At 46.4% G+C, this 25,860-nt stretch overlaps 1 protein-coding gene across 1 annotated transcript; it reads right to left on the bottom strand.

Moving 5' to 3' along the window:
• Positions 1 to 1,204: 1,204 nt before the first annotated feature.
• On the bottom strand, positions 1,205 to 2,296 carry LOC117850892 (uncharacterized). Its single transcript, XM_072292315.1, has 3 exons — positions 1,835 to 2,296; positions 1,743 to 1,759; positions 1,205 to 1,648 (listed from the first exon to the last, which is right to left on the bottom strand). Exons 1-3 carry the CDS (start codon positions 2,046 to 2,048, stop codon positions 1,205 to 1,207), a joined length of 675 nt encoding a protein of 224 aa, XP_072148416.1. The 5' UTR covers positions 2,049 to 2,296.
• Between the last annotated feature and the right edge of the window lie 23,564 nt (positions 2,297 to 25,860).

The raw sequence follows: 25,860 nt of genomic DNA, 5'->3' as shown, positions 1-25,860 counted from the left end.
CGGTTGAACTTCTCTTTTGCAGTATTTGGTTCCATACCTCGATGCCACTCGGGTAAGTGGTACCTTTCACCCTTGTATGGAGCCAAATACCCCGGATGATTAGGATAGCCCGCATCTACAACATAGTACTTGCCTACACATATGTAAAATAAAATAAGTTTGTGCATACAAATATGAAAAGGAACATAAGGAAAAATATTTACCTTGAGGAGGATGTGGGAAGACATTTACATCTACTTCCAATGCATGGTACAATACACTAGTGTCATGCAAAGAATCCAGTTGACCCGCAGCCACATAGGTGAAGCGCATATCAAAATCACAAACGGCAAGCACATTTTGAGTTGCAATTCCAGTCTTACCAATATATCTCACTTGTTCTTCCGGTGATAAATACACACGAATATGGGTTCCATCAAGTGCACCAATGCAATCCTTAAAGTGTGGGTATGCTCTCTTGTCATTCCTAATCCTCTTGTGCACATTGCGAAAATTAGGATCTGTTGGTCTCAAGAAATCTTGTGCCATGGCAACCACACAATTTAGAACTTCATGAAATTTTCTACTAATGGTTTCACCTGAGTGTTTGAACTTATTCTGTCCTCTTCTATTTGACTCACACCCACCACATGTGAATAGGAAAATGGCCAACATTTCAAGAGTATTCATGTGCTTCGATGGTTTTAATCCGTACCTCTCAACCAACACATCATGAAGATCCTAAAAAATAACCTCATTCATCCGAAGCATTCGATGGCACTCCCCTGGAGTGTTTACCGTCTCCATCAGCCATCCCATTCCACTCTGTTGTGAAAACATAAATCTCGGCGGTGCCTTATCCATATATGAGTCATGATAACTTTGTGCTACCTTACCACAGCTCTCAACCATTTTACAAAAATATTCACCATCAGAATCACTAGATTCATCAGACTCACTTGAAGACATCTGTGAACATTGACATAAATGAAATGTAAGATACAACTGTCATACATAAATAAAATGCAATAAAATAAAATGTATCACACATGCGACAAAAATAAAATAGTAGCATACACAAATGACATCACTCTCACTAAGCCAATTTCTATTTTTCATATTTATCATTGTACTTCCTCCTAAGCCAATTGAACCTAATATCATTAGTAGGCAAGGTCATGAACATCTCCCTTTGCTCCTTCTTCACAAACAGTTCAGACGCCATCTAATGTTCATTGCTATCATAGCCGGCCCCACAAGCAATCACAACCTCCATCACTTCCTCAATAGAATATTTTCCATGTCTCTTCGAAACATATTCATTGGCTGAACTTGCCATACTTGTTACTGCTTCTTGAATTAGGAATGCATTTCCAGACTTCGCTTTTTTACCACTCCTGTCAACAGGCCTTGCCAGTCTCTTGCCACTCGCAGGTGAAGGAGAAATACCAATATCCTCCTCTTGTGTTTCAGGAATGAAATCATCACCTTCTGGCTCAAAATTGGTTGCCTCATCTTGTGTCACATCAACATTTTCGGTTGCTTCAACATTCACAACATGAGGAGACCAATGATCAATACCAATAGTAGTAATGTCAGCAAAACACTTGGCTAATTCATCTTGATTCTCAAGGCCCTTCTTTTTGAACTTGCCACAACCCGGAATGTCCTGAAATAAGCACATAATAATAATATTATTATAAGTATTATCAACAGGTTTGACATATGCAAAAAAATATAGCAAAATTTTTTAACCAACTTACAGCTCTAGCTTTTTTCCACCATTCATCATCCATAGCAATAGTCTTCTTTATAGGATCCCAACCAGTCCCTGTTTGCCTTAGCATTAGTTTCTTCCATGCTTTGAAATCTTCCTTCAACTTGTCCCATTTGTTCTTGATCTGACCCTTGGTAGCCACAATTCCAGTCCTTTCCTTGAACCCCTTCTCAACCTCAGCATAACCAAGTGCATTCAAGTGTCTGTTTGGCCGATTTCCTTTTTCAACTTGTTCGGCAAACAACACACACAACACTCGAGTGTTCTCCGAATTCCAATCAATTTCTGGCATCTATCGAACTCACAAATTTCATATTAGAAGGCCTCGAGTATATCAATTTTATACACACACAGCACTAGAGTATATCAATTTCATACACACACAACAACCTCAAAGGCACAATCAAAGGTGTACTCCTGATGCATTTCAGTTAATGAAAAAAAAGTTTTTGCCATACCTTGTGGCCGGCGGAACTCCTCGAGATGCCAGGGACGGCGGGGGATCTCCTCCTGATGTGTTTTTGATATGTGCTCTCTGTAATAATTGACAATGATTAGAAACATATCATAAATTTTGTTACAAATTTCCTCCAGGAAATAGGCGGGGCTTCTGACGGAGCGGAGGCCCGTCGTCGGAGGCTTGGGCCGGAGCGTAGTTTGCAAGAAGCTCTCATAGCATTCGTACATCTGTTGACATGTAAGTAAATTCCAAAAGGTACAGTCTACTTGAAGTGAAGTGAAATACTCTAGCTACACAACAGTGCAAGCCTCCTAGGCTCCTAGTCATGCAAGGGCTCCTCTGCCTTGTCTTTGCTCAGGCAGGCCAGGCCTCTGCAGGCTGCAGGCAACCCCTGCGCACACGTATGTACTGCTCCATCCATCTCTAATCTCTTTTGCGCACGCGCCCGGCCGAAGCAGGAAGGAAAGGAATATGTAGCCGCAGCAGCAAACCGGGCCGGCGGCCGGCCGAGAGGGATTTGGATTTCCGGCAGCAAACCAAAAGATCCATCAATTGCGCACTTCCCTCAATCTACCACAGCAATCCACGGGACCCTAATTCATAGAGGGGGACTCGAATTGGCGGATTGGCGTTGGGGATTTCATACCTTTGAACGGGCGGGGGATCTCCTCCCACGCCGGTGGCGGGCGGGCTTCGACGGCGGCTTTAGTAGCTTCGGCGGCGGGGCGACACGGGCGGTGGTGGGGCACAGCGGCTGGCGGCGGGCTTCGACGGCTGGTGGCGGGCCTTCGCGGTGGGCTTCGGCGGCCGGCGACAGGGCGCTCGGCCGGTGGCGGGCTTCGGGGGCGGGCTCGTCCAGATGCGGCGGGAGGCGAAGCTAGGTGGCCGGGCGGGGGTAGGAAAACGGCGGCGGGCCTACGGCGGCTAGCGGCGGGGCTCGGCCGGCCGCCGGCGGGGGTGGACGGCCGCCGGCAGGGGCTACGGCGGCAGCGCGGCTAGGGTTGCGCCAGCGCAGTACACGCGGCGCGGGCGGGACTACTCGCGAGGGAGAAAAACAGAGGCGCGAGGGAGAAGAATGAAACGTTATTTTTGTGTAATCAGTGGCAATGGTGGGTAATTACCCACCAACTCCACGAGGAGGTTCAAAAGAGGGGGTTTTGGAGCAGCAAAAGAGGTGCTCCAAAACTCCACCCCCATTTGTACTACAGCTCCATGGAGTTGGCAGCTCCATGGAGTTTTGGAGTTGGGGTGTTTGGCTACTTTTTTTGTTGGAGTCGCTGGAGTTGTGGAGTGGAGCTATGCCAAACAGGGCCTAAATAGAGGGGTGGGGCGCCCTAGGGTTTTACACCTTTTGGCCGAAGCATAGCCGTCGTGCCTTCCATGCCCTCGCCATGTTGCAACTCGCGGACCTAGCAATCCGGCTTGCGATGCTTCCTCCCTGCACTTGTGGATAACTTGGAGGTGTTGCACCTGCAGCACTTGGATGAGCCATGACGAGCCGACGATGAGCTGCGGCACGAGGACGACCTTGCTGCACATCGATGAGCTGCTGAGGAGCTGCTCGGCATCAACGTGATCATTGATAGGATCGACTTCGCTGCCCCGACGCGATTCTACATCTTCTGCACCAGTGCATCGAGTGGTAATCCCGTGATCCATATACGGCAGTTTTCCTGATTTACGTGGTAGAAAAATTTTGTTTTGCGCTAGCGTAGCCTACCTCGTATCCCAACAGCATAGTGATCAAGCAGTCTCAAACTATGAGAGGCAGGCGATTTGAATCGAGTTTCTTAACCTTGCAAGATGAATCTAAACCCACGATAGAGGCGTACCATGACGGGTCAACGCATGTCAGCCGTCCCCATCAATCCCTACACATGTGTCAGGTCCACTTCCTTTGGATACAATGCCCCATGGTCCCGGACAATGCCGTACCGTGACTGCCCTTGTACCCACATGATACATCAGGGGAACCAAGTTCCAGAGAGAGTGGGGCAGGCTGCTCAAACCCTGGTTCAATCAGGTACTAGGCTTCCCCATACCATACTAGGTATAAGTTTAGTACTTTCAAACACTTGACCACAATCACCGTCACAGTTTGACCTTAGTACAATTATCGCTAGATAGATGGGGCAACCCACCAATTCAGAACTAATAGCCCGGCCCCGCCCATCATCCTTATGGTTCCAGCATAAGTAAGCAAGCAACTCCTATAACTCACGAGTGATAGGAAATCACACGACTTTTACCAAATCCCTATTTAGCATTGTAGCTACCCGACCTATCATACTAGTGTTCAAACATAGGTACTTAAGATCATGCAACTAAGTTTTCAAGCAACTCCTATGAGCTTAAATGCGCAAATGTAAGTAGCATAGATATTGCATGAACTTTAAATTCACGGTTATGCTCCGGGGCTTGCCTTCTTGAACTAGGTTAGTTTGCAAGTCATTGGATGCATGACTGGGGTCCTACTCGGCCTCGCTCTGGTGCAACTCCACATAAGGTTCCTCCTCAGCTGCTGGAATTAGCTCGTACGTCCCATCAACAAGATTCGCTTCTACACGAGATGCATATGCCATAACTTAAGATTTAATACTTTCATATGCAGGATGCATTTCATGTATTATTGCAAAAGTGTAAATTACATTTCAACCACATTCACCTAGACAAGGATTTAAACTTGATTTCTTGGCAAAGTAAAGTGTGTTGACATTAAAACTCGGGCTCGACTTGATGGTGATTGTGTACACATATAAAGTTTTAACATTTTAGACTTCACAAGGAAAGGTGGGGTCATTTTGGGGTTGCTCAAACATTCATTTGGAAAGTTATCCTGTTTCTGAATTTTTTAAAAAACTCAATTTAACATTTGTTATTATTCCATTTAACTAGCTATTAACTTCTATAACTTTTTCTGGAACGACATGATAAGATATGGATCTGAACTCTTTATAGAAGCTTTGTTATTACTCAAGTGATCTACTGTAAAAATTTGAGATGCATTTGACTTTTACAAAATTTACTAAAACCCAAACAGCATTAAATTGCAGAACATGAAGAAAGATTTTTATCTAGAGCTTCATCTTCAGTCTAGTCCCACAAATTCTACAGAAGGGTTGTAGCAGAGGCTACTAGAAAATTTCTAGGATTTAAGGAGCATGAGAACTATTTATCGCATGAAAAGTAAATTAAACCACATGCACTTAATTAAGCATGGTAAAACATGCATTCAACAGAAACCAGTATTTTTCCTAGCGAAATAGCTGTATTAGGAATCTAACAAAATTTATTTCACATTTTTACCATTTGTCTACAAATTCCTACACATATTCAAACTTTCAGCCTCTTTAAATCTAAAACAAAACAAAAATGAAAATGCTTCGTGGAGAGGCCCCTGGAAAGAGTTGGGACCAAGCAATTGCGTCCTTGGCCCGGCCAGCAGCTTGCCGGCGTGATTCCAGCAAGCGGCGGTGATGAGGGGGTGCGGGAAGGGTACGGGGATGATCAGGAGCTCACCGCGGTTCGATGCGTTGAGGAGCTTGAGGGTGGAGGATGGCCGGAAGCGATTGGCGATGGCGAGGCGACTACGGCGGTGGGGGAGCTTCAGCTCTAGCACCGGCGGTTGCTGTGGCGGTCATGGGAGGGCTCAGGGAGCTTCAGTGGCGCATGCATGATGCACTGTATGGGCTAGGGGGTTGTGGTGGGGGCTGGAAGGCGGCACTCGATGGTGAGGTGGTCGAGCGGCGTGGTGAGGCTCTAGCGGAGGGAGAAATAGTGAGGGATGTGTCGGTTAGGGCCATGGGTGACCTTTTATAGGCGCTGAAGGGTGCGAGGAGGGGCTTGGGGGCATTAGCACGGCTGGGGTCCACTGAGGGCGTACGGAAGTGGCCGATGACTGGAGGAGGAAGGTTGGAGGTGCGGCGGTTGGCCACGGCGAGGCGTGCGGGTGGGCAAGCAACGAGGAGTGGTGGAGCGAGATTTGGGGGATGCACAATTCATTTTGTCATGCGTAGGGACTAGCTGGGAGGGCATCTCCCATGTCGTCGCCTCATCGGCGGCATTGGCCGGGCGGCGGAGCTGGTGGTGCGGAATGACGTGACGGTGAGTGCGGGCGCCGGCAGGGACATGCGTGGGCGCCAAGTAGGGGTTGGCTAGAGGGGATGCGGCGTTGCAGGGGATAAGATCACGCGCGCGGTGAGTGGGCAGCACTGGGGGAGGTCACGTCCTGTCGCCGGTGGTGATAGGGCAGGGGCGCTGTGTGAACGCCGAGGCGTGACATGGCAATGGCGCGCACGGGCGCGTGGTGACTGCTCACTAGCGCGCACCAGGGATTTGTGTGGCACGTGAGGGCAGCAAGTTTGAACTGATTTTTCTCCAAAATTTGAACTAAACTTGAAATTTTTCAAATATAGAAGTTGTTTTCCTCACTACCCTCTACAACTTCTACAAAGGTTCAAGGGTCGAAAACTCAACAGAACAAGAGATAAAAAGGGTGGAAGTTTGGTGGAACGCCGGACATGGCTGAAATTCAAATTTTGCCCAAATTTTTTGAGTTTTTATTTGAAATATGAGGGCCTTCCACTCAAAATCAGAAGATGTGCAAATAACAAAAGTTGTTTTATTTGAAATGTTCTATAACTTTCATATTGGCCAAAAGTTGAATTGTTATATAAAATTTCATTTTCCATTCTTACCCCTTTTGAGTGCTTTTTTGGAACTTTTTAAACATTTGAAGAATTCTAAAAGTCCCTAAGGTTTGAAATTTGAACTTTTTGAGGTGTTTTCTACCTTCCCAACCTAATTTGCTTGTTCTTCACATTTTTTTTCTTGTTTGGCCCCATTTCACTTCAATTTGCCTTTTTGGTGCTTTTCGAGTTTGGTTGAAATTTGGAAATTATAAAGGCCACTTTGAGGCTTAGTGGTGTTTTAAGTGCTTAAACACTTTAATTTCTCTTGACTTGGACTTGCTAAAACTAGAGATGTCACAACTTACCCCCCTTAAAAAGAATCTCGTCCCAAGATTTAGGTGATGAAAGACTAGTGTGGTTGTGCACGTACCTCCCTAATCAAAAAGGAAACCGCGTAAATGCTTGTTGAGATATTCTTCCATTTTCCAAGTAGCTTCATCCTTTGTGTGATGGCTCCACTAAATTTTGAACATTTTCACTACTTGTCTCCGAGTTTTCCTTTCCTTGCGATCGAGGGTCTTAATTGGAAACTCCACATAGGAAAGATCTGGATCTACCCATACTTCCTCGTGCTCAATGATCTTAGTTGGAACTCGAACACACTTCTTGAGTTGAGATACATGCAAGATGTCATGGATAGGGAAAGTCTAGGTGGGAGATTTACTTTGTAGGCAACCGGTCTACAAATTTATGTGATCTCATAGGGACCAATATATCAAGGAGCTAATTTTCCTTTTACTCCGAATCTCTGCACACCCTTGGTCGGTGATACCCGAAGGTATACATGGTCACCAACTTCAAATTGCAGTGGTTTCCTCCACTTGTTTAGCTCTTTTGCCTGGATTGGGTGGCTTTAAGGTTTGCTCTTATTATCCTCACCTTCTCTTCCGCCTCAATTACCAAATTGGGCCCATACACTTTTCGTTCTCCCGCCTTGGACCAACTTAACGGAGTTCGACATCTGTGACCGTACAAGGCCTCAAAGGGTGCCATCTTCAAACTAGCATGGTGGCTGTTGTTATAAGAAAACTCTACTAACGGTAAGCATGTGTCCCAATTCTTGTCATACTGAATGACACAAGCTCAAAGCATATCTTCCAGTGTTTGGTTCACCCTTTCTGTTTGCGCATTTGTCTGAGGGTGATAACTCGAGCTGTGGATTAACTTACTGCCGAGGGCAGCTTGCAACTATTCCTAGAAGCGTGCCACAAATTGAGCACCTCGATCAGAGATGATCATTTTGGGCACTCCATGTAGGGAAATAATGCGATCAAGGTATAGCTCGGCATATTTCTGTTGAGTAGTTTGTTCGGATGGGGATAAAGTGTGCTATCTTGGTGAGCCTGTCCACTATGACCCATATGGAATCATGTTTCTCAGAAGTGTTGGGCAAACCCACTATGAAATCCATGCTTATATCCTTCCATTTCCATGAGGGGATAGGTAGCGGTTGAAGAGTACTGGCTACCTTTAAGTGGCTAGCCTTTACCCTTTGACAAGTGTCGTATTCCAACACATATCAAGCAATCTTTGGTTTCATCCCAGTCCACCAAAAATTCTGCTGGAGGTCTTGGTACATTTGTGTGCTACCGGGGTGAATAGAGAATTTGGAGAGGTGCGCCTCATCCATTATTTGCTTTCGGAGATCGGGATTTGCTGGAACAACTAATCGGTCCTCGTACCATACAACTCCTTTCTAGTTTTGGTGGAAATGCTTATATCCCTCATCCTTTTGTGCATCCTTTTTCTTGATGAGATTTATGTCTTCATCTTCTAGCTGTGCCAGAATTATTTGGTCGTGCAGGGTGGGCTCAACAGAGATGTGGGTCAGTCTACCATGAGGAACAATTTCCATGTTAAGCTTCCTAATCTCATGACACAAGGTCTCTGTATAGTTTTCTATGGAAAGCCAATTGCAATGAGCCTTGCGGCTTAATGCATCCGCAACCACATTTGCTTTTCTAGGGTGATAGTGCACTTCTAGATCATAGTCTTTTATCAACTCCAGCAATCTTCTTTGATGCATGTTCAAATCAGCTTGAGTGAAGATGTACTTGAGACTTTATGATTGGTGTAGATGTTGCAATGAGCACCCATCAAATAATGTCTCAACATCTTCAGAGCATGAATTACCGCCGCTAATTCCAGATCGTGTGTCGGGTAATTCTGCTCGTGCAGCTGTAGTGCTCGTGAGGCGTAGTCAGCGACCCGATTGTCTTGCATAAGAACACATCCGAGTCCAGTGCCAGAAGCATCACAGTAGACGTCAAATGGCTTGGTGTTGTCTGGTTGGGCTAAGACTGGTGCTGAGGTCAGTAACTTGCATAAAGTGTGGAAAGCCTCTACACATTTCTTGCTCCACACAAACTTGACCCCTTCCTTAGCAACTCGATCATTGGCGAAATCCAGAATGAATCGTCGATAATAGCCTGCTAGACCAAGAAAGCTTCTGATTTGATAAACTGAAGTGGGCGGCTTCCAGTCCATCACTTCTTACACTTTGCTTGGGTCAACTGCTATGCCCTCGCTGGATATAGTGTGCCCTAAGAATTTCACACTATCCAGCTAGAATTTGCACTTGGAGAATTTGGCATACAGCTGGTGATCTCTAACACGTTGAAGGACAATGTGGAGGTGCTCGGCATGCTCCTCTTCATTCTTGGAGTACATGAGGATGTCATCGATGAAAACCATGATGAACTTGTCAAGCTTGGGCATAAATACCGAATTCATGAGGAACATGAAATAGGCTGGAGCATTTGTAAGCCCGAAGGACATGACCAAGAACTCGTATAGTCCATATCACGTGGAGAAAGCGGTCTTAGGGATGTCACATGGTCAGATCTTGATCTGATGATAACCATAGTGGAGATCGATTTTGGAAAACACTCTAGCTGCAGCAAGTTGATCAAAGAGAACATCAATGCGGGGCAAGGGATATTTGTTTTTGATAGTTATCGCATTGAGAGGTCGGTAGTCCACACACATCCACAGACTATCATCCTTCTTCACAAAGAGAGTTGGGCAGCCCCAAGGTGATGTGCTTGGGTGAATGAAACCCTTCTCTAGCAGCTCTACAGGCGGCATTCAATAAGGTCTCTTCGATATCGGTGCCATGCCTGGCTGCAACTCTATGGCAAACTCAATATCCCTGTCTGGTGGCATTCCTGGCAAGTCATCCGGGAACACATTAGCATACTCGCACACCATGGGGATATCTTCTAGTTAGGACTCAATTGTTGCGTAGGCACAGGAATTGATGCGCTCTCGAGCTGGCAAGTGTAGTGTCAAGGGTCCATGTGTAGGGGAATTTATGTGGACGGCCCGTGGTGCAATGTCTAGGGTGACCCTGTGCTGAGTCATCCAATTCAGTCCTAGGATTATGTCTATCCCTTCCAAACCCAAGATAATAAGGTTGGTTTTGAAAATCTGACTACCCACCCGGAGTGGTACAAAAGGTGTCACTTGGTTAGAGGCAATTTTACCACCCGGTGTTGAGATCATATACAACCCTCCAGTATGACGGAAATTCAGTCCACATTTGCTACTAAATTTGGTCCCAATAAAGCTATGCGATGCACCAGAATCAAACAATATAGGGGCAGACTAGTTGTGGATAGAAAAATTACCCGTCATCAATAGTGCGCCTTCCGGAAGGTCCATGAGGTTGGTGAAGTTAAGACTTTCCTGTCAAACCTGCACCCTTAGCCTCTTGCCCTTGTTATTCTAGTTCGAGCCGTACCCTTGACCCTGTTTCTTGTTCTGCGGGCATTCCTTTGCAAAGTGACTCGGGCTCCCACAAGTGAAACAATGATTTGCATTGCTAGGACGGAGCAGCTGTTGGGCATTTGGCCTTGGGCCCTGCAGCTGGTATCCGGGGAAGCGAGGGGCTCCCAGCTACTTCAGTGGTCGGATAACCCATTGACCCTGCTGCGGAGTCCTCTGGGGAACTCAAGGTGGAATCAGCCCGAACTTCTGAACAGGGGCACTCGGGAATGGCATTGGGGCTTTACTCTTCTTGTGGGCCTTGAGGGTCATGATGCAGTCCTCCTGGGAGATGGCTAGGTTCACTAGCTGATTGTAAGTGTCCATTTTGATGGGGTTCAGTCTCTCTCGGAGCTTGGGACTTAGGCCTCGACAAAAACGATCTCTCTTATTCTGATCCGTGTCAGCGTGATAGCTAGCGTAATGCACAGGTCATTGAAGGCCTCGGCATACTGCAGAACATTGCATGTGCCCTGAGAGAAAGCGAGGAAGTCGTTCAGCTTCCGCTCTAGTAAACCGTCAGGGATGTGGTGGCCCCTAAACGCGGTCTTGAATTCCTCCCACGTTACCATGTGGTCAGCCAGTAGAACCACGCAATTGTTGCGCCACGAACTTCGCCTTGTTCTCGTTAGGGCAAGGCGCTGTGAGGAGAGTGAACTTGGACTCAACGGTCCGAATCCAAGCGTCGGTGTCAAGTGGCTCCTTTATCTTGTGGAACAAAGGGGGCTGAGTACCCAGAAAGTCCTCATAGCTCACCACACGAGGCTGGTAGGCATGCCTCCCACCCTGTGGTGGCTGCTACTGCTGGCCCTGGACTAGGTGTCGCAGGAACTTGGTCTGGGCAGCGAGGATTGCCTCCATCGAAGGCGGGCGAGGTGGTGGTGGTGGTGTCTGCCGCTGCTCACTGCTGCTTGGGGCGAAACCAGTGGGGGTTTGGCGGGTTCCGTGAACCATATGCAAGAGTGAACTTTTTTTATTAGTCACACAATTTTGAAGCTTGCGCGTAAGCAGACAAAACAAATAAATCATATGCTGAATGTAAAAAGTTCATCGCGCAGTCAAATATTGTGGGCAGAAAAACTTCTTCTTAGGGGAAAATTCATATCTCCCAATCCAAATGTCCACAATTTCTCATCTTTGGTCAGTGAGTAGAAAATTTTGTGTGTGAAAACTTTGCTATTTTACTCAAAGACCAAAACAGGGGTTAACAAGGTCGTAACATTCCGTTTAGGCACATCCGTCCTGGCTGTATTTCAGCAGGCTGAGCTGTGGGATTTTACTCATAGCTCAAGTTTCGCAAGACCAAAGGGGCTGAAATTTTGTGATAAGTTAGATTATGAAATTCCTCACAACTTTGGTACTCATCTCACAGCTCAGAGATGAACAAAAATGGCGGTAAAAATTCAAATATTAACAGCTGCTGAAAATTGGTCAACATCATGGTGGTTACAACATCGATAATGTTTGCAAATACATCCACAACCAAGTCACATTTGTAGCACCCACTACACAAAATCATACTAAACTCTAGGCTAACCTATTACACCACTTTCCAAAAGTAGGCTACACCGAGGAGTATAACAAGACCAACTCTAAAGACATCTAAAAGTCGTCGAGGTCATTAAATAGGAGAGTGAGCTGCCCCAAGTGGTGGCTGCGGTGCTGCACTCTCATAATCCATGCTAGAGACTCCATCAATCTCCTCGGGGTCTTCATCCTCCTCCATTGCCTCGGGAGGTGCCTACATAGCGGCCTACTCTAGGTGGTGCATCTCCAGGTGATCGTTGGCAGCAGCCAACTCCATGTCAAGATCATCGACCTACTCTGCCAACATCTCTAGATCAGCCCCTTGATTCTCGAACTCCTGCTGCAACTCTCCAATCTATGTCTCTATCTCTGCAATATGAACACCCTTGTCCACTAGCTGCAGGGACAAGTCAACCATCTCACTCTTAATCTCATTGAGCGATATCTGGTGGGCCTGTGCCAGGTCTGTCAACCTAACCATGGCCCTGCCTCGTAGATCCTGCAGCCTGTAGAGTGCGTTCATGCACCTAGCTGATGTGAAGATGGTCTCCTGAGGACAAAAGAAACCCAACAAGTCCATATTCTCCATCCTATCCAACCACATAGGGTCGTCTCGGTCGTGTGCCGGAAATAATCCTATCAGGTTGAGGACATTCTCCATTGGGTGCTGTCGACAGAACAGCGTGAGACCCTTGAGAGCGGTTGACTCTCAAGTGTCATCCAAGCAATACCCAACGGTCACAACCTCAAGGTGTGGCCACTCCGAGTGCTCGGGGTGAGGGAGCAAGGTAAGGTGCACACTGCAGCGGGGGACTCCGTACTCTTCATACTCTCTGCCCGAGTAACGAGGTGGAGAAGTGTACCCAACTGAGCTTAGGATGTCCCACAGAATGGAAGGAAAATACTCCCAGTGTAGGCACTCTGAGTGCACCCATCCATCCATGTCTACAACGATATAGACTGGATCAGCCATCTGGAGAAATAAAAATCGAGAACGTCCGAGACTAGATAGTCACTTAGCAAGAGTAAAAACAGATTTCTGGAAAGTTGGAGAAAATAACCATAACTCAAAAGGTATCCATCCAAACATTCTCAAACTTTACCAGAAGGTCCCTCAGATATTTGGCTACAAGTTTGGTATTCAATATCTTTGCTAGAACAGCCTCTAAAAAGGTGATAAACTCAGATTTTCACAGTGTGGTGAAGTCTGGAAACTTCTGCAACAGTGCAACACAAATCTGACTATAACTCCCAAACCACTTGCCCCAAATTTTCCAAACGTTTCCAAGAGGTGCTCTGCTAAGCTCTTTACAACTTTGTTTTTAAGGTGATAGACAGAAACCGATCCTAAGGGAGATGAAAGATTTAATTCCTAACAGATGTGCATTCTGGAAATTTCAGCAAGCAGTAGGTTACCAATTTAAGCATGTCTCGAATTTCACTTGCCCAGATTTTATGAAATTTTTACAGCATTTTACTTAGGAAATTTTAGACAACTTTCTTATAGAATGTTTCTAGAGAAAACACAAGTTACTAGCTCGAAAGATTTTGACAAGGACAACAAACCACTGAAATTCAGGCAGCTAGATAATCCTTAGCAACAGTAATAGATTTTGTGAAAACTTTTATAGGTTAACATGATACTCATGTAAGGTTGTTTTACATGTTCGTTTACAAGTTTTAGTTATGATGCATGCATGACCTATTTGTCCTCACAAAACAAACAACTGCCAAAAGCTTGGACTTACGGGGTTAGTGCCAGTGGTAATGCAACAATTACGGCTCTCACAATAATAACTAGTCAAATTTTCTAACCGTCATTAACTTACGCAATCGTGGTTAGCGTACCTACAGAAGATCACATATACAACCCGAACCTTTCGTGCCAGTACTCACGAAAGCGTCCACATTCATTACCGTTTACTATAGAAACGGCACCCGCACAATTGTCGTTGTACAGGCAACGCTCATACGCTAGTAACGTATTCACTTTTTATGTGCCGCCATCATATTTGCATATGATGCTGGGGGTACGTTACAGAATCATCGTACCCCTGCGTTAATCGTTGTGCGAGAAAGTAAGTTTCAACAGAACGTAAATGTGCTGGAAGTCAATATAAGATAACCAATAGTTAATTAGCCACCTAAAACAACCCAAAATCCCATAGGGCTTCTCGTACTAACTTCATCCTTACGAACTTACACATTTTGCAAACCAAGTTTCTTGCAAGTTTTATTGAAAAGGTGTTTAGGGCTTGTTGCTTTCTCTAGGGTATGCTTTTCCAGCTCTAATACCAAATGTGGCAGAATCACCCAAATTAACCCGGCTAAAATGTACTCAACTTCACATCATATGCGAGCAGACACTTTAATCAAGTTAAAATGGTAGTCTGTCAAGTTTTACCTGTTAAACCACTTGTCTCGGATCGAAACAAAGCATACTCACACGAAGGTGAGTCCAGAGATTACAACAATCCAGATAGATTAATACAGTTCCCAACTTCATTTATTACATCACAGGAGTTCGAAATGCATAAAGTAGAGTTTCAGCGTTCAAGCAGCGGAAGTCTAGACGTCGTAACAGCAATGCCATGGTGAAGCCTGACATGCCATCAGGTACCACGATCCTCACCGACCGAGGATGGGTCCCACTCGACTGTCCAACCCGGAGGGAGCTAGGTCGGCCAAGTCAAGCTAGTAGCACAATCATCGACATCTACCATATTACCTAAAAAACAAGCCTCAAGCAAGGTTGAGTATACTAATACTAAGCAGGACTTACCCATCGGCTGGTAATTACTTCACCAACTTCTAGACATGCAAGGCTTTTTGGCTGAGGGGTTTGTTTTGCCAAAAGCATCTAAGGTGGGTTCTTACTTTCAAGCTTTAGTATCAGGTTCTAGTTGCTTATCAATTCTAAGTGAGCACCTATTCTAAACAAGCATGGTGATAAAGCAATTTAAATCAAGCATCAGTATTTATCCTCATACTTGTTCCACTTCTTACTCAGTGCAGCATAGTGATCAAGTAGTCTCAAAATGTGAGACAGATGATTTGAATCGAGTTTCTTAACCTTGCAAGGTGAACCTAAACCCATGACAGAGGCATACCGCGACAGGTCCACGCCTGTCAGCCATCCCCATCAATCCCTACGCACGTGTCAGGCCCACTTCCATTGGATATAATGCCCCATGGTCTCGGATGACACCGTACCATGACTGCCCTTGTACCAACATGATGCATCAGGGGAACAAAGTTCCACAGAGAGTGGGGCGGGCTACTCACGCCCTGGTTCAATCAGGTACTAGGTTTCCCCATCCCATACTAGGTATGAGTTTAGTACTTTCAAACACTTCACCACAATCACCGTCACTGTTCAACCTTAGCACAATTATTGCTAGACAGACGGGGCAACCCACCAATGCAGAACCAATAGCCCAGCCCCGCCCATCATCCTTATGGTTCCAGCATAAGTAAGCAAGCAACTCCTATAACTCACGAGTGATAGGAAATCACTTGACTTTTACCAAATCCCTATCTAGCATTGCAGCTACCCGACCTATCATACTAACATTCAAACATAGGTACTTAAGATCATGCAGCTAAGTTTTCAAGCAACTCCTATGAACTTAAATGCACAAACATAAGTAGCATAGATATTGCATGAACATTAAATTCAAGGTTATGCTACGTGGCTTCCCTTCTTGAACTAGGTTAGTTTGTAGGTCGTTGGAAGCTTGACTGGGGTACTGCTCGGCCTCGATCTAGTGCAGCTCCGGAGAAGGTTCCTCCTCAGCTTCCGGAAGTAGCTCGTACGCCTCATCAGCAACATTCGCTTCTACATGAGATGCATATGCCATAACTTAAGATTTCATGCTTTCATATGCAGGATGCATTTCATGTATTATTGCAGAAGTGTAAATTACATTTCGACCACATTCACCTAGACAAGGATTTAAACTTGATTTCTTCGCAAAGTAAAGTGTGTTGCAAATTAAAACTCGGCCTCGACTTGATGGTGGTTGTGTACACATATAAAGTTTTAACATCTTAGACTTCACACGGAAAGGTGGGGTCATTTTGGGGGTGCTCAAACATTCATTCGGAAAGTTATCCTGTTTCTGAATTTTTTAAACAACTCAGCTTAACATTTGTTATTAACTTCAATAAGTTTTTCTGGAAGGACCTGATAAGATATGGTTCTGAAATTTTTACAGAGGCTTCATTATTTATCAAGTGATCTACTATAAAAATTTGAGATCCATTTGACTTTTACAAAATTTACTAAAACCCAAATAGCATTAAATTGCAGAACACGAAGAAAGTTTTTTATCTAGACCTTCATCATTTGTCTCGTTCCACAAAATTTACAGAAAGGTTACCAACACTAACAGAGGCTACTGCAAAATTTCCAGAATTTAAGGAGCATGAGAACTATTTATTACATGAAAGGTACATTAAACCACATGCATTTATTTAAGCAAGGTAAAACATGCGTTCAAGAGAAACCAGTATTTTTCCTAGGGAAACAGCTGTATCAAGAATCTAACAAAATTTATTTCACATTTTTACCATTTTCTACAAATTCCTACACATATTCAAACTTTCAGCCTTTTTAAATCTAAAACAAAACAAAAAGGAAAATGCATTGCAGAGAGGCCCCTGGAAAGAGTTGGGACCAAGCAATTGGGTCCTTGGCCCAGCCGGTGGCTTTCTGGCATGATTCCGGTGAGCGGCGGTGATGAGGGAGTGCGGGAAGGGTACGGGGATGCTCAGGAGCTCACCGCTGTTCGATGTGCTAAGGAGCTCGAGGGTAGAGAATGGCTGGAAGCGACTGGCAACTGCGAGGCGGCTATGGCTGCGGTGGAACTTCGACTCCAACGCCGGCGGTGGTTGTGGCGGTCAAGGGAGGGCTTGTTCAGTGGCATGTGCGTGATGCACTGGAGGGACTAGGGGGATGTGGTGGGGGCTGGAAGGCGGCACTCGACGGTGAGGTGGTCGGGTAGCGTGGTGAGCCTCTGCTGGAGGGAGAAAAGGCGGGGGAGTCGCTAGTGAGGGCAATGGGTGCTCTTTTATAGGTGTTGGAGGGTGCGAGGAGGGGCTAGGGGGCATCAGTGCAGCTGGATCCACCGGGTGCGCACGGAGGTGGCTGGCGATTGGAGGAGGAAGGCTGGAGGCACGGCGGTTGGCCACGACTAGGTGTACGTGTGGGCAAGCAGTGAGGAGTGGCGGAGCGGGATTTAGTGGATGCGCGATTCATTTTGTCGCACGTAGGGACTGGCTGGGAGGGCATCTCCTATGCCGTTACCTCACTAGCGGCATTGGCCAAGCGGCGGAGCTAGTGGCGCGGCACAATGTGGCGGTGAGCGCAGGCGTGGGCAGGGCCGCGCGTGGGTGCCGTGCAGGGGTTGGCCGGAGGGGATACAGCATGGCAAGGGATAAGATCACGCGCGCGGTGAGTGGGCAGCGCCGGGGGAGGTCACGTCCCATCGCTGGCGGTGATAGGGCAGTGGTGCTGCATGAACGTCGAGGCACGATGTTGCAACGGCATGCGCGGGCGCATGGTGACCGCGCACTAGTGTGCACCAGGGATTTTTGTGGAGCGTGAGGGCAGCAAGTTTGAACCGATTTTTCTCCAAAAATTTGAACTAAACTTGAAATATTTCAAATATAGAAGTTCTTGTCCTCACTACCCTCTACAACTTCTACAGGGTTCAAGGGTCGAAAACTCAACAGAATGAGAGATAAAAAGGGTGGAAGTTTGGTGGAACGCAGGACATGGCTGAAATTCAAATTTTCCCTAAACTTGCTGAGTTTTGATTTGAAATTTGAGGGCCTTCCACTCAAAATCAGAAGATGTGCAAATAACAAAAGTTATTTTTTTTGAAATTTTCTACAACTTTTGTATTGGCCAAAAGTTGAGTTGTTATATAAAATTTGATTTTCTACTATTACCCCTTTTGAGTGCTTTTTTGGAACTTTTTAAACATTTGAAGAATTCTAAAAGTCCCTAAGGTTTGACATTTGAACTTTTTGAGGTGTTTTCTACCTTCATAACCTAATTTACCTGTTATTCACATTTATTTTCTTGTTTTTCCCCATTTTACTTCAATTTGCCTTTTTGGTGCTATTGAGTTTGGTTGAAATTTGGAAATTATAAAGGCACCTTTGAGGTTTAGTGGTGTTTTATGTGCTTAAACTCTTTAATTGCTCTTGACTTGGACTTGTTAAAACTAAAGATGTTACAATGAATCCAAGTACAACTCCACTTCTCCCTCTAGTCGAATTGACTTTCACGAGCCGGTGCATAAGCCATCGTGCGAGTCAGACTACTACTCGAGTCGATTTCTGTTCAGACTCGGCAACGCGACCACTGCTTATCAGGCAGACCTGTCCAGATCACAATCCGAAATGGATACGATCATGGACCTCGACTACTACTTGGACTCGGACGAGGAGACCCCTACATTAGGTCCGCAGCAGGGCTTGGTAATCGCATCAACTCCACCTGCTCTTGCCAAGAACGACGATTCATGCCTTATCGCCTACCTCAACACCCTCAGCTCCTCTGTCACCCATCTACGAAGAAGGTGGCTCCATGAAGGTCATTACTTCAAGCACGGGAAGCTACTCTCCAGAACAAGAGTTGTTCTCTCTCATCGCTGCACAAGAAGATAAAGAAGAAGAACCGGACAGAAATCCACGGCATGAGCGTCACCCAGATGATGTCTTGCAAGATGAGCTCACCGCCAACGTTGTCATAGAGGAGACCGAAGCTCAAAGAACTCGACGGCGAGCAAGGAACGCTGCAAGAGTAGAGCGCCGCCGCCACCTTGCAGCAAGCTTACTAATCATGAACCTGGATAACGCGTTTGAAGCAGTTCAATCGTGTCAGCGTCATACTCCTCTTGCCACCATTGCGTCCATTGATGTCATTACCCACACAATGCCACAGGACAAGTACACCAGACAATTGGCTGAACTGGTAGAGTGCTCATACAAACAACTCGATTAGCAGAACTCGATACACTCAATTCAATGCACCCCATCCCAGCGTAGTCAACATGGCAGTAGCCATAGGTGCACTCCATCTAGACCAAGTCAAATTGGAGGCGCCAAACCAAGCCATGGTGGAGCATAGGGTTGTCAGGCGGGACCCTTGGGAGGCCGTGGCCACTGTAGGGCTAACCTAGAGCCTGAATGACCAGTAGAAGATCTTCACAACAACATCAATGCCGGTCGCGACGCCCGTACCATCATTGACGAATAGCTCCTTGAGCGCGAGCAAGAAATCGAACACCCAGGGGATGATTCCGATAGGTTCCCCAACTTCTCCAGACGTGTGATGAGGTCAATTCTACCTGAGAAATTCAAACCCCAGGGTATCACCATGTACGATGGCAAGTAGGACCCAGTCCTATGGCTCCGGTGCTACTCAATGTCAGTGTAAGCAGTTGGAGGAAACGACAACACCAAGGTCATCTACTTCCCCATCTACATGGAGGCGATGCCACTCACATAGCTCGAATCATTGGATAACAACTCCATCGACACATGGAAGGACCTGAAGGTAGCATTCACCAACAACTACACAGGGGCAATGCAGTGTCCTAGAAACATGATCGACTTGTCTCAAGTTAAACAATAAGAAGGCGAGACCCTGCGAAGTTACTTACATCGCTTCTTCAACAAGAAAGCCACAATTGTGGACATCACGGAACGTGACGTCATAGACAGCTTCCAGAACGGCCTCTACGACCATGGATGTTCCAGGACTTTGGCAGAAGACTCCTCGGTGCTGTCAAATTTCTTAAGATCATGGTACAGGCATGGGTAGATGAAAATGACAGGGAGATCAAGAGGTTCGAGTCTAATCACAACAAGGGCCAGAACAACAATAATCAAAACAATGACCAATGCAATGACAGGAACCACAACGACCGCCCTAACAATATCAACCGAAATAACTACTCGGGAACAACCGCAACAGAAAGCTAGAAAATACTTTCGCGGCAATGTCTCAGTCATCCTAGAAGGGCGGTGGCAGGAATCAAGATAGGCCCTTGTTCAACGAGCTTCTGAAGAAATAGTGCCCATGGCACCCATACCACAAGCACGTTGTGATAGATTGTTTCAGTCTACGCAGAGTTGCAAAGGACCTGCCAGAACCATGTGGTACTAAAGACAAGGGCAAGGCTAAAGAAGATGAAGACGATGATGACAATGGCAAATTCTAGAACACATCCAACACCATCAACGTCACCTTTGACGGCACACCAGGTACAGCTACTAAGCGATCCCAAAAGCTCGCCCTCTGAGAGATCATGTCCATTGAACCAACAACACCAACATTCCTCAAATGGTCCGAGGTGCCAATTACCTTCTCCAGGAAGGACCAATGGACTAGTTTTTCAGACCTAGGATGATATCCCCTCGACCTGGACCTAGTTGTTACTAGCTCCAGACTCACCAAAGTACTCATCGATGGGAGTAGCGGTCTCAATGTACTCTTCGTCAAGACACTAAAGAAGATGGGCCTCGACATCACTGAGATGCTCACCCCAACAAACTCTCTAGTTTACAGGATTGTCCCAGGCAACGCGGCTGTACTCCTTGGACAGGTGATTTTGCCACTTACATTTGGGACCAAAGAACACTACCGGACAGAATACATCCGGTTCAAGGTGGCAAACTTTGAAATATTGTATCATGCTATCCTTAGAAGACCAGCATTGGCCAAATTCATGGTCATCCCGCACTACATGTACTTAGTACTCAAGATGCTGGGACCCAAGTGAGTATTTTCCCTCCACGGAGACTTGAAGAGATCATACGACTGCGATACAGAAGTCGTGGACCTAGCAACAACTACACAAGTACTTAATTCGATGATGCAAGTCTTCGCCACATCCAAGAAACTGTCCTCGTCAGAACTTGAGATCCTAGAAAAGAAGTCGGGACAACCAAGGTCAAGCCAGCAACTGAAGTAGATATCAAAGCCATTGACCTTGAGACTAGTGATAGCTCCAAGACCCCTAATTGGCTCAGGGTTGGATCCTAAATAGGAAAGTGCGCTCGTCAACTTCTTTCAAGCCAACCAAGACATCTTCGCGTGGAAGCTAGCGGATATGCCAGGGGTGCACAGGGAGTTGATCGAGAACTTGCTAAACGTGGATCCAAAAGCTACACTAAGAAGATAACGCTTACAACGATTCGCCCAAGATAGAAGGGAAGCAACCAGAAAAGAGCTGGCCAAACTACTCGCGGCGGGCTTTGTAAAAGAAGTCTATCATCCAGAGTGGCTTGCTAATCTCGTCTTGGTACGAAAGAAGAACAACAATGAGTAGAGGATGTGTCAACTACACAGACCTCAACAAGCACTATCCAAAGGATCTCTTCGGGCTCCCTAGGATTGATCAAGTCATCAACTCCACAGTTGGACGCGCCCTACTCTACTTCCTCAATTCCTACTCGAGGTACCACCAAATAGCTCTCAAAGAAGAAGATCAAATCAAAATTGCGTTCATCACCCCATACGAAGCTTTTTGCTACACAACAATGTCCTTCGGGTTGAAGAACGCAGGCGCTACCTATCAATGAGGAATCCAAGAGTGTTTCTAGAAGCAGCTACACCGTAACATAGAAGAGTACGTGGATGACGTGGTTATAAAGACCAGAAATCCCAACGACCTCATTGCGAATTTCGAAGAAACTTTCGCAAGCTTGCGAGAATTTAGGTCAAAATTCAACCCGACAAAATACATTTTCGGCGTACCCTCTAGAAAACTACTCGAGTTCATCATCAGTCACCGAGGAATTGAAGCTAACCCTGAGAAGATCTTGACCATCACCAACATGCATGGCCCATCATGCATCAAAGACATCCAGAAGCTGACTGGATGCATGGCGACCCTCAACATATTCATCTCAAGGCTTGGAGAATGGGCCTACCCTTCTTCAAACTAATCAAGCGACAAGATAATTTCCAGTGGACTGAGGAGGCAGATCAAGCCCTGCAACAGTTGAAGGACTTCCTATCAAAGCCACCAGTCCTCACGATGCCAAACCCTAGAGAAGACTTGTTGCTTTACATCGCCGCGACTTCTAACGTTGTGAGCACGGCAATCGTGGTTGAAAGACTAGAACCAGGCCATGTATACAAAGTACAGAGGCCCGTCTACTTCGTAAGCGAGGTGTCATCGGATTCCAAGGCTAGATACCCGCCAGTCCAGAAATTGCTATACGCAATTCTAGTCACCTTAGGGAAACTACGACACTACTTCCAGGAGCACAACATTTCTATTGCACCGACTTCCCCTTGGGTGAAATTCTCCACAATCGGGACGCAACGGGAACAATATCTAAGTGGGTGGTAGAACTGTTGGGATACGAGGTAGGCTACGCTAGTGCAAATTAAAATTTTCTACCACGTAAACCAGGAAAACTTTTTGTATATGAATCATGGGTTTACCACTCGACGCACTGGTCCGGAAGATGTAGAATTGCGTCGCGTCAACGAAGTCGATCAGCGTAGTCAAACACGTAGTCGATCACATCGACGTCGAGCAGCTCATCAGCAGCTCGTCCATGTGCAGCAAGGTTGTCCTCGTGCCGCGGCTCATCATCGGCTCGTCGTGGCTCATCAACGGCTCGTCCAAGTGCTGCAGGTGCAACACCTCCAAGGTATCCACACGTGCAGGGAGGAAGCGTCGCAAGCCGGACTGCTAGGTCCGCGACTTGCAATAGGGCGAGGGTGTGGGAGGCGCGGCAGATGTGTTTCAGCCAAAGGGGATTCAACCCTAGGGCGTCCCACCCCTCATTTATAGAGGTTCCTGACGGGCCTATGGGTTCGAGGCCCATTAGTACTTCTAAACTTAATCCAACTCGGATCATATCCGAATTGGGCTTCTAGCCCCTTAAGTGTGTGACCCTATGGGTTCGAGTACGTATAGACATGGCCCGAGTACTCCTACTCGGCCCAATAGTCGGTAGCAGCCTCTAGCAAGATGTGCCAACTCCTATACGCACAAGAAGATCATATCAGATGAACCGTCACAACATTATGTACATGCTATTCCCTTTGCCTCACGATATTTGGTCTAGCTTCAAGCCGACTGCTCTTTCTCAATCCTGTAATTCGGAATCCCTTTGTAGGTTAACTCTTAACCATACGTAGCATGGCCATGCATTTTTGGATCCGATCACTCGAGGGGCCCAGAGATATCACTCTCAAACAGAGAGGGGCAAATCCCATCTTGATTGACCATGTCTCATAGCATGCTTCTTGACAAACCTGAAAGCTACCTTTTTAACTACCCTGTCACGGTGTAGCGTTTGATAGCCCCTAAGTAAGTCGATCCAAATCTTGAGTACATGTGACAATCTTAGGTCTAAGGACAAAGCGTACATGTTGTGTAAAGAGAGAACTACTTCTCGTGTTGGGTCAGTTCTAGCACATGTCTCCACATGTGCCCACATTATTAGTTTGACATCTCCATGTCCATGACTTGTGAAACATAGTCATCAACTAATACATGTGCTAGTCTAATATTCATGTGTGTCCTCACATGAACTTTGACTAGGGACAACTTTAGAATAACCATACAAGTAAAGAGTTCCACATACAATTCACATAATTGCAGATCAATTCAAGTAGCCTTTAATGGATATTCAATGAACACAATATAAATCTTGGATATAAAAGGAATATCATCATCTCTATGATTGCCTTTAGGGCATACCTCCAACAAGAACTCGGAGCATTGTCCCTGGAATTCAAGTCGAGGACTACAATCAAGTCCCAAGCACTAGTCGATTTTATGGCAGAATGGTGGGATAATCAACTATGAACACCAACAGAGCGTCCAGACCATTGGATCATGTATTTCGACGGATCACTCAAGCTCGAAGGCGCCAGCATCGGAGTACTCTTAATATCTCCCAAAGGCGAACAACTCAAATACATCTTGCAAACCTTCTTGGAAGTATCCAACAACAAAGTTGAATATGAAGCACTTCTGCACGTGTTCCTCCTAGCAGTCTTGCTAGGAATTAAGAGATTGTTGGTCTACGGCGACTCACTGGTGGTGATCAATTAAGTCAACTACGAGTGGGATCACCACAAGGGCAATATGGATGCGTACTACCGAGAAGTACGCAAGCTAGAGAATAAGTTCTCTGGTCTTGAGTTCCACCACATAGCTCGTGACAACAACGTTGCTATGGACGTCCTATCTAAGCTTGGATCTACTTGTGCTCAAGTTCCAGCAGAGGTTTTCATCCACGAGCTACACAAGCCATCCATAACGGAGCCGGCACCATCAACAACCACCGATCGTGGTCATGACCCACCAGATCGGGAGGTTATGATGATCGACGTAGACTGGAGAAATCCTTTCATCGACTACATCAAAGAACACAAGCTACCTCCAGACAAGATAGAAGCAGAGCAAGTCTCACGACACGATAAGAACTATGTTCTAGTTGGAGACAAGCTTTTTAGAAGAGGTGCATCATCAGGAGTACTCATAAAGTGCGTCTCACGGCAAGACGTCAAGGACATATCGAAGGAAATTCAAAAAGGCATCTGCGACAACCATGCATCCTCACAAACGATCGTGGTCGTAGCTTTAAAGCAAGATTCTACTGGCCTACAGCTCTCGCTGACGCTGAAGAATTTCTCCCTGATGCCAAGGATGTCAATTCTTCGCTAAACAACAAAGCGTTCCTGCCTACAAGCTGATCACCATACCACCCACTTGGCCCTTCGCATGCTGGGGGCTAGACATGATTGGTGTTGGGATACGAGGTAGGCTACACTAGCGCAAATCAAAATTTCTACCGCGTAAAACCAGGAAGAACTGCCGTATAAGGATCACGGGATTACCACTCGACGCACTACTGGTGCGGAAGATGTAGATATGCGTCGATGCAGTGAAGATGATCACGTAGTCGTACGTAGTCGATCAACGTAGTCGTACGTAGTCGATCACGTCAATGTCCAGCAGCTCCTCAGCAGCTCGTCCACGTGCAGCAAGATCGCCTCCCGTGCCGCGGCTCGTCGTGGCTCGTCGTCGGCTCGTCGGCGGCTCGTCGGCGGCTCGTCCAAGTGCTGCAGGCGTAACACCTCCAAGGTATCCACACGTGCAGGGAGGAAGCGTCGCAAGCCGGACTGCTAGATCCGCGAGTTGCAACAGGTGAGGGCGTGGGAGGCGCGGCAGGTGTGTTTCGCAAAAAGGTGTAAACCCTAGGGCGCCCCCACCCCTCTATTTATAGAGGTTCCTAACGGGCCTCTGGGTCCGAGGCCCATTAGTACTTCTAAACCTAATCCAACTCGGATCAGATCCGAATTGGGCTTCCAGCCCCTTAAGTGTGTGACCCTATGGGTTCGGATACGTATAGACATGGCCCGAGTACTTCTACTCGGCCCAATAGTCGGTAGCGGCCTCTAGCAAGACGTGCCAACTCCTATACGCACACGAAGATCATATCAGACGAACCATCACAACATAATATAGATGTTATTCCCTTTGCCTCACGATATTTGGTCTAGCTTCAAGCCGACCGCTCTTTCTCGATCCTGTGATTCGGAATCCCTTTGTAGGTTAACTCTTAACCGTACATAGCATGGCCATGCATTTTCAGATCCGATCACTCGAGGG

This window comes from Setaria viridis, chromosome 3, assembly GCF_005286985.2.
Source record: "Setaria viridis chromosome 3, Setaria_viridis_v4.0, whole genome shotgun sequence".
Lineage (NCBI taxonomy): Eukaryota > Viridiplantae > Streptophyta > Magnoliopsida > Poales > Poaceae > Setaria > Setaria viridis.
This window is presented reverse-complemented; position numbering and strand designations above follow the sequence as displayed.

What these genes read in the sequence shown, in the direction of transcription:
- LOC117850892 (XM_072292315.1), bottom strand. Translation starts at nt 2,048, where the DNA reads ATGCCAGAAATTGATTGGAATTCGGAGAACACTCGAGTGTTGTGTGTG.